General features: G+C 46.0%; 1 protein-coding gene across 1 annotated transcript; it reads left to right on the top strand.

The window, feature by feature from the left end:
• The first annotated feature begins 4,646 nt into the window (after window positions 1-4,646).
• Window positions 4,647-8,209, top strand: RPL37A (ribosomal protein L37a). The gene is made up of 4 exons (XM_063340399.1): window positions 4,647-4,802; window positions 5,383-5,511; window positions 6,740-6,822; window positions 8,061-8,209. The coding sequence occupies exons 1-4, from the start codon at window positions 4,800-4,802 to the stop codon at window positions 8,122-8,124; spliced, it is 279 nt and encodes a 92-aa protein (XP_063196469.1). The 5' UTR covers window positions 4,647-4,799; the 3' UTR covers window positions 8,125-8,209.
• The last annotated feature ends 1,390 nt before the right edge of the window (window positions 8,210-9,599 follow it).

The raw sequence follows: 9,599 nt of genomic DNA on the forward strand, positions 1-9,599 counted from the left end.
TTAAATAAAAGTTGTTATAAGTCATGGTTACCAAGCTTTCGGTACTTTTTCTGTTTCAGAATTTCATCTCCCATTTGGACCTTAAGCTTGAGAAATATGTGATGCAGTGGAAATATTAGCAGGTTTTTGAAAAATATTTACAATGGCTGTAAGATAGGTCTTTTGGGGGACTGTTTCGTGCTTTCTAAACTCATCAACTTTCAGAAGCGAAACTCCCATGATAATTTGCTTATAGATGAATCAACAACTACTTTCATAAGACATTTAGGTTGGTACTTTAGGACCTGTTATTTGCTCCCATTACAGCTCTGTGCAGGTTACACTGAGAATGCCAAAAGCAGCACTGTTGCCTGATGCAGTGACTGAAATGCCAGGTTTTGATTTGTGATAGTCTCTGTCATGCTCTCCGCCCTGTGAACTGGGAGACCTGAACTCTCAGCATCGGTGCTGCCTGAACAAACCTGCTCTTTGGTTCTTTTCAGGAGCTTGTGACACATTCATTATGCCTTGGCCATGGCTTGATTCCACTTCACAGCAGTGATGTCTCTGCAAAAACTCTAGGGGCCACTTTTGTTGTGGGCTTGTTGTAAAGGCAAATGGCTCTGTTTATCACAACTGGTCTTTTCAGGCATCTCTGCATGGTCATCTTTATTTTTTTTGTGTATTCTTGCCAGTGCAGTGTAGCGTGATCCCAAATTAATGTCTTTCATACTTCTGGTTTTAGTACTAGAAGTTACTTGGAAATGGGCTAGTGTTAAGCAAATGTGACCAGGGAGTACAGGAGAAGGTGTCATTTCACAGAGGTATGAGTTAGCTATGTTTTACAGCCATAATCTGTAGAGAAGGGTGGGGGGAAAGCAAACTGAAAGCTTACGTTTAGCTTCTGGAGGCTAGGAGCTAAAATGCTGTGCAGGCAGCGTGCTTGGCTGTGCGCAGATACCAGACACTGACAAAAAGCCCTCTCTTTCATGCTGGAGGAGAAAAAAGGTTGTGCTACTAGATCAACCTGATAATAACTGAGATATTTTTTCCTGCATCAAAGGGTTTGATTATGCCATTTTCAGCAAGTGTCGTCATGGAAATGCCCTGCAGGCTGTGTATGCAATTGTGCTGGGTGGAGACTTGCTTTTCATTCATGACTGCAGAAGGTGCTTTGGTGTGTGTGCAAGTGAAGAGGAGTAGGACCAAGGATCGTGTGACTGGCCAACTGGAGGAAATGCTTTGTCTCTGGATTTGAGACCGAGCGCTAAACATCATCTCTTGTGCTCCAACAGCTGGCCAGGAGATAAATGCACACTTTTCGACATTTTAAAAATGTCTTTCTTCTTGAACATAGAGTATTTAATCTGTTTCTAGGACACGTGATCTCTCTACTTGCAGAGAGGGTTGTTCTGAGTAAGGGGTGAGAAATGTTGCTGTGTGCCTACTGGAAAAAAAAAACCTGGAAGACATTATTTGTGTACCCATATTGTTGTCTCCTTTAGGAGTAGTTCTCTTCCTCCTTGTAAAGCTACAGCTACTTCAAAACAGTATTTTTCTGAAATCTGCTGAAAGTACCCTTGGAGAATTCTGCTTCTCATAAACTCAATTTATCTTATCCATCTGTTGATAAATCCCAGCCCTGTTAGAGGAACGCTAGGTATACTCTTTCTTTGTTAGGACCCATAAAATCTCAGATGGTTTGCTGCAGCGTTACAAAGGCTCTTCAAGTACACTTGAGGTTCACTTTATCCTTACTAGATGAAAAAGGGGAGAAGAATCTTGCTGGAAAGTGCTTTTAGTCCTTACATCAAGGGATTGGGAAGACTGTGCAGGCCTTAGCCAAATTAGACCATTAGTCTGTCGTTAATATGGTGAGGAGGCAGCTGGGAAGCTGCCAGCAGGCTCAGCCAGACTCTCCAAGGCTTGCTGATGAGAATGTGTCCAAAGCAGCGTGCAGGTGGCCAGTGAGACCCCCAGGCAGGCTCAGGAATGTGCAGTGCTCTTGGGGACTCTTACACCTGCGCGTTGAAGATGGTATAGCTGTAGGTAGCTTTTTGGCATCATCTAAAGCCCAGTAAAGGGAAGGACCCATCTTAGTGGATTTTGGAGCGTTTTACTGTGACTGGGTGCCTGCTCGTATGCCTGTGTCTGTCCTCTCACCCTTATTGGAGAAAGGCCTGTTTTCAGGAAGGATGCCAAATCAGGGACAACAGGTAAAAATACCTGGACAATAAAATGAGGCAGTTCGAACTCCGTCTTCAGCGTATGAAGCCGGCCAGACTGGGGCATGCAGAAGAGTTGAAAGTGGTGGACTGTGGAGGCCAGGCTTTTGGGGCTGTCCTGGCCTGTCTGCATCCATCCATCTTCTTGGTCACTTGGAAACGTGCGTTTATTTTGGCAGTGCTGGGAATGGCTGTTGTCTGAGGGGGCTGGGCTCGGCTGTTGGCGGAGCTGGCTGTAATACTGGTAGATGAAGGATGTGACCACGCGCTGTACTGTCACAGCGAACTTTAACTCTGTAGATACAGGCTGGAGAATAGCAGTAAATCCTCTGTCCTGGATGTATTGGCTGACAATTTTATTATTTTTTTTTCACCAAACAGTCATAAAGGAGCTAAAGGAACTTTTTATTTTCTTCTTTTTTTTTTTTTCTTTTAATACGTCGGTATCAAAGATGTATCCAGTGAGTCATCGTTATGATGAGGATCTGAAAAGGGCAAATATATTCCCAGGATATATCAAATGAGATTTTGACTCAGCAGAGGGAGATATAAATACTGTTGCTGAGCCCTCAGCTGGAACAGGGCTCTGGCCTGCCAGCTCTCGGGAGGACCCGCTGGGATGGCAGGAGAACTTGCAGGGATCGTCGGGGAACAGGGAGCCTGGCGCAACACAGGCAATTAAAAATGTGAGTGTTCAAACTCTCAAAGCAAGAGCCAAGAGGGGATGTGGCATCTGTCCACAAACACCTCTAAAAATACGGACCCTAGCCAGGGAAAGGCTAATATAGTGGCATAGTCATTAATTCACTATTAATTAAAGAGACTGCAAATGAAGAGGAGGGTCATCGTGGGTCGAGGCAGCTGGGGTGGGGATGGATGGGGAGGAAAAGGAACTGCAAAAAGTACCTGGGGATGGTTTCTGAGGGTGGGCTGGGCAGCCCTGGCTCCTGGGCGAGAGGGGATGAGCTGCAGCTGGCTCTGCGCACCGGAAACCTCCACTAACGGGATTACATTTCTTAATGGAGGTTAACGGGTTGTTAATCCTGTTACGAGCGTTGCAGCTCGGCGGCATTAGTACATGTTTGAGTGCCCATGTTGGGTCCAAGTGGCGCAGGAGCCCTCCCAGTGCCGACCCCGGGATTTGGTCCCGGTGGGCTCCAGTGCCCCAGCGCCGGGAGTCATGGCACATAGAGGCTGTGATGGATGGTTGTCCCAGCACGGAATGACCCCTGGAAGTGTTCAAGGCCAGGCTGGATGGGGCTTTGAGCAGCCTGGTCTAGTGGGAGGTGTCTCTGCCCGTGGCAGGGGGCTGGAACCAGGTGATCTTTAAGGTCCCTTCCAACCCGAACCACTCGAGGCCTCACCTCGAGTACTGTGTTCAGTTCTGGGCCCCTCTGTACATTGAAGTGCTGGAGTGTGTCCAGAGGAGAGCTACCAGGCTGATGAGGGGTCTGGAGACCAGGTCATATGAGGAGAGGCTGAGGGAGCTGGGCATGTTTTGCTTGGAGAAGAGGAGGCTGAGGGGAGACCTCATTGCCCTCTACAACTACCTGAAAGGAGGCTGTAGAGAGGTGGGTGTTGGCTTCTTCTCCCTGGTGAATGATGACAGGACCAGAGGAAATGGTCTGAAGTTGCAGCAGGGGAGGTTTAGATTAGATATTAGGAAGAATTACTTTACTGAAAGAGTGGTCAGGCCCTGGAACAGCCTGCCCAGGGAGGCGGTTGAGTCACCATCCCTAGAGGTGTTTAAGAAACGTCTAGATTTTGCACTTCAGGGCATGCTCTAGTGGCAGAGATTATAGGTTGTTTCTTTGTGGTGGTTTTTTGTGCTGTTTTTGTTTGGTTGGTTGGGTTTTTTTGGTGTGTGTATGGTTGGGCTCAATGATCTCAAAGGTCCTTTCCAACCATGAAGATTCTATGATTCTGTGAAGGTGGGTAGATGCTGTGGTTGCACCTGGCTAGGTTACCTTGAAACCTCTGGGTTTTGGGCTGGTGTGGTTTAAGAGTAGAATTCATCCTCACTGATTTTTTTTTTTTTTTTTTTTTTAATACATATATTTTAAAATTACTTTTGTTTTTTAGCCTTTCTGAAGCTCTGGTCTGGTTTGCTGTTCCTTTTTTATTTCTAACTACTACTTATTCTCTTAAAAAAAAAAAAAACAAAAAAACAAACAAACAAACCCTGAGGTGTGTGAATGTAACCGCTCCGTCTCCTTTCCTGGTGGGACCTCCTTGGGTGGAAATCCAGGAATCTTGAGCTCTCGCGCTGCAGCTCGCTGCTGGGGCTGCAAAACCCTTGGGTTTCGCACCGATACACGGTGTTTTCTGCGCGAGGCACCTTCCAACGTCAAGCTGCGGCTGCGCTCCGGTGTGTGCGCTTCGGGCTTGAGAGAACCCCATAGTCACGGCAGAAACGTATAGACGGAATGTACAGCGCCGACCATAGAGCACCGCACCGCCAGGCTGCAGACAGACCCGCTCCGAGTCCCGTCCGCTCCACGCGCCGTCGCCTCTTCGTCACTTCCGGCAGCGACGGCCTATACTGCGCCTGCGCAGTCGGAGTTTCCTCTCTCCGCCTCGGCGCCGGGCAGGAAGATGGTGAGTGGCGCTGGGGGGCCGGGGTCTATCCGCCGCCATCCGCCTCGGGGCCGCCGCGTTGGGACGGCGGGGCACGGCGGGGGGCGGGCCGGGGCGCGGTGTGGACCCCGTCCCCGAGCAGGCCTCGTCCCTCCCGCGCTGGGCTGCCAGAGGGGCTCCGTGCCGCCTGGGTGGCCTGTGGGAGGTGGCCGCAGTGAGGGGAATGGCGGCCGGGGGAGCCGCTGGAAGGCCGAATAGGCGTCCTGGGAGGAGGCCGGGCCCCGGTTCGGAGCGGGCTGGGCGGTAAGGCGCTGGCGGCGCCTTAAGTGTGGGAGCTGGCCCTGAGGAAAGAGGTAGCTTTGCTCGGGCTCGGATGCGGGCCTCTGCCTCGGGCGCCCCGGCAACGGCTGGGAGGCTGCGGCAGCGTGAGCCTCTCGCCGTTTCATAACCAACAGTATTTACAAGGGCAAGGAGAGGCGTTTGTGGGCTGCAGCGCTCCTTTCGATCGCTTTGCTGTCATGTGTCAGGAGAGGGGAGCAGCCGAGGAGATGGCCGGCCATCTCAGTGAAATTGAAGCTCGTTCTGGTTTGCCTCCCAACAGGCTAAGCGCACCAAGAAGGTTGGGATTGTGGGTAAATATGGTACCCGATACGGTGCGTCCCTTAGGAAAATGGTGAAGAAGATTGAAATTAGCCAGCATGCCAAGTATACCTGCTCTTTCTGTGGCAAGGTGAGAGACCTCCTTCCCTAAAATAGCCATTAAAAATAACTTTGTTATTGATGCTAGAAATGCAATGTGATGTTTTGGTAATTTTTCTACCAAAGAGATAACTCGACTAGTTTTGAGACAGTGATTAGTTTATTGTGAGCTATAGGCTACTGTCAGAATCCCTTATAAAACTAAAAGAATTCGTAGACGTTTCATGTGCTTGCTTAGCGGTTGTTAAATGAAAACAAACATAAATTATATTTCATTATACAAAATAGGGAAATGTTGTCATATTATACACTTCAGGTATCTAATAAAAACATGTGACAGAATTAAAACAACACACTTGTTATCCTGATAATTAAGGCATGACTTGGGCTTTTTTTTTTTTTTTTTATTCTCTTCAGTAACTTTATGGCTTGCTCGGGGGAGGAAGAGAGCTTGCTTTTCACGCTGAAAACTTTTGATTGCAGTTGCTTACTTGTATTTGTGTACTGTATAACTCTGGATGGGAAAGAATTTCTGATAAGTAATCTTATCTGCTCATAATCAAAATTGACTCTTAAATCTGGTTTTTGACAGTTTGAAAGGCCCATCAGATTGTGCTTTGCCCAGATAATTCTTATTGTTATCTGTAAAGTAGGCGTCTTTAAGCAGCTGGAAATTTAAAAAGATTTCCATCTAGTTTCTTCAATATTTTAGCCTCTTTCTCATGTGAAGTGAGAATGTTGATAAGCCCATTTGCAGAGCTGTCTAAATCCAGTATGGGTCTAGCAAACCCCCTGTCATCTTTGCAAGGTGATGGAGACTTGCCTGGGTTGAAAGGAGCTCAGTACCCACTGCTTGCTCTTTAGATGCTATTCAAAGGGGGGCTGGTTTAGAGCAATCTTGGGGTGTCCAGGGACCACTAACAGCAGCGATGTTACAGTGGTCATCAAACCAGGTGAGAATATCAGTTATTATGACCAATGTAACTTCTTACTATTTTTCTCCTTCAAAAAGAGCTGAATTTTTGATGATGCACTTAAAAATGACCCGCTCTATATCTGGATGAAAAAGTGTTTCAGAAGGACTTTCCCTGTTCTGAAAAATCTGAATAAAAACATTCCCTGATCCTTGCCTGTCTTAACAAAACTTAGAGGTGATGATGTTGGTGTGATGCTGAAGTCCTCGCTGGAAGTTTGTTGTTTGGCCTTTTCAGCTGATGGAGAATGCATTTATTTTTTTTCCCCTTCTTTTCTTATGACAGACCAAAATGAAGAGGAAGGCTGTGGGTATCTGGCACTGTGGATCCTGCATGAAGACAGTTGCTGGTGGTGCCTGGACTTACAAGTAAGGAATTCAAGAAACTCCTATCAGCATTTATTCTCATATAGCTGAGGCATAATACAGCTTTTTTTTTTTTTTTAAATCTGCTAACCATTAAGTAGATCTGTCTTGAGTTAGTGATACATGGGAGTTTTTTTGCCTGCATTGTTAAAATTTGATCGGAATGGATCAAATTGTATTTGATCGCAATTCTTTCCAGTATCTGTTGTCCAGCTTCTGAGAACGTTGCATTTTATCCATCATATTACTGCTGCTGGCTTTGGTGGTCCCTCCAAAATTTCTTTATCTCTCTGGGCTTTATTAAAACAGTTGTTTTATTCTCAAAAAATGCAAGCTCTGCATCTTTTCCCAAACTTCAGATAAAGAAGTGGAAACATCTGCAAGTGTTGAAACAAATATTTTTATTTAAGTAGTCTCTTTTATGCCTTGTCTGTAGTAGCATTTCTTACTTGAGATGCGAACTACAGTTGTTGTTTGTACGAGGTTTTATGCTTGGGCCAGTTTTTTGGTGATGTGGAAGAGAAGGAGCAGAGAGGCTGGCTCGTGCATCCAGCTGTCTCGGGGTGGAGTTACCTGTATGGGTGACACCTGACAGATGTGCCTCTGACCTGCTCTAAAAAGAGCTTCAGTAGTTTCTAATAGATAATGCCTCTGAGCTGGGGATTATTTTTCCTTCCTTGATTCTTTTGGCTATAAAAAATTTAATTGTGTAAGGGAACTCTTACTTCTTTTAAAGCCTAAGCAGCATTTTTTTGTGATTACTACCCTAGCTTTTTCAGTCCAGAGACACAGATACAGTAGGCAAAATCGGGTTTACTCCAAGGAGGATTATTTCCATCTTTTGTTTTTGTTTTAAAAGCATTGAGTCATTATCATCCTTCTTGTGATGGTGCCCTTGCTTACTCCCTTTCTTTGCTTTCCTTCCCCCCCCTCCTCCAATTCTGGTAGAAGACACTGTTGCCCCACACGTAACAGTCGCTAGGAATTTGAGCCCACGCGCTTGTGCATGTAGTCGATGCATGACTGGATAATTTGGGTTGAGATGTAGCTTGTGAGGTTGCGTGTGCTTCTGTAGACAAAGGCCTACGCTTTGTTGTCATGAAAATCAAAGTAGAATTAGTCCCCTGTTGACAGTGCAATCAGGCGATAACTATTTGAAATGATTAGTGCTTTCTCCAAAAAATAACACTGGCGCGGGTTGTTTTACTGCCACGTGCAGATGACTCTGCTTCTTCTTCCAGTACCACCTCTGCAGTGACAGTCAAATCTGCCATCAGAAGACTGAAGGAACTGAAGGACCAGTAGAAGCTATATCCTGTTCTCCTTGTGAAACTTCCCTTTTTTCCACTGTCAAGATCTGTCCTTTTAACAATAAAAAGGTGATAATGGAGTGGAATCACATTCATCTTTTTACGGAAAGCCCTGTCCGTCTTGCTGTACTGTATTTATTAGTTTGGAGGCATATTAGTTCTATCCAGTAGTTGAGTGGCTCTTGTTACTGGTGAAGCCATTAAAACCCACTTTTCCTTTCCAGTTAATTGCATACTTTGTTGCTTGAATGTGCTGAGGTGAATCTGAGGAAAGCTCAAATAGCTTGAAGAAGGCTGGCACTTATTGATATGTCCCTCATGTCTCTGCCTTGAGGAATAGCGTAGAGCTCCATGAGTGGAGGAATGGACAGATGTAAGGGGGGAAGAGAGAACGTAGAAAACATCACTCTGCCTCTGCCCATTTGCCTTTGAGGAGGGCTCAGGGGAGTAGGGCGCGTGCTGCAAGATGGACAGAAGAGGAGCATCGTGACTGGCTTGGGGGCAGAGATTGGAATGGTGAAAGAATAGCTATTGTCCTCTGCTGGCTGGTGCCACTACTTTCCAGTGCCAGCTACAGATGATTGCTTAGTATAGCCCATAGCGTATTCTCCTCTCTGCAGATCTCAAGGTTAGTTCACCTGAACGTGCTCTGTGGCTTGCACTTAGGTCTGATGGCAGGCTGCCGTGTCTGTCTGTTGAAGTTCCCTAATCCATACCAAGTTGCAAAAATAAATTTGCATGTTTAGCCACCTCCTGGAACATTCACTCTTAGAGGAAAAGCTGCTGTTTTAATTAATAATTGTCTCCAGATTATCTCTTTAGACTACCAAGCTAAAGGTGCCCAAAGTGTTTTTTATGGTCTGTTTGTCAGGTGAGTTTCGATTTGGTTTGAGGTGTTTTTTCGTTGGGTTTTTTTATTTTTTCTGTTTGGGCTTTTTGCAACTGCAGCACCTTTCCTGTCCTTAGCAGTACAGGTCAGAAAAGACAAGTCTTGGTAATAACTTTGATAGCTGCTGGAGGAAAAATCATAAGCAGGTAGCATAGTGGTTGCTTGCTCTTGCGCCAACTTAAGCTTTAAATAGATTTGAGTGGTGATGAGCTACGGCAATAATGTCATTAATGAGCCTGACATCTTTGAGAGAGGTTCAGAACTGGACTCAAGTAGGAACCTTTTCCCAAGCTGCAAAAAGACTGTGGCTCAGAAGTTCGACTGCAGTGTCCCTGAATGTGTTTCCTAAACTTTTTTTTAATTCGGTGCTCTAAACTTCCCTTACTAAAGTACATTCATGTGTTCAGGTATCCAGTGTCATTCATACCAACCTGCGTGTCTTTCATGTCCTCCCAACAGTGACAAGGGTGGTTCCCTGGGACTTGCACAATCCGCTTTCTGGGAGAGAGCAAGCTGCCCATTTCTGCACTGACACACCTTGTTCTGCCTGTAGTGCAGTGTGAAAGAGTTGTGTGACAGGC

Source organism: Chroicocephalus ridibundus, chromosome 7 (assembly GCF_963924245.1).
Source record: "Chroicocephalus ridibundus chromosome 7, bChrRid1.1, whole genome shotgun sequence".
Classification (NCBI taxonomy): domain Eukaryota; kingdom Metazoa; phylum Chordata; class Aves; order Charadriiformes; family Laridae; genus Chroicocephalus; species Chroicocephalus ridibundus.

Excerpts from the sequence above, each read along its gene's own strand:
- RPL37A (XM_063340399.1), top strand. Across the intron at positions 5,512-6,739 it reads CCTGCTCTTTCTGTGGCAAG|ACCAAAATGAAGAGGAAGGC; the intron begins GTGAGAGACCTC and ends TTCTTATGACAG. Across the intron at positions 6,823-8,060 it reads GGTGGTGCCTGGACTTACAA|TACCACCTCTGCAGTGACAG; the intron begins GTAAGGAATTCA and ends TTCTTCTTCCAG.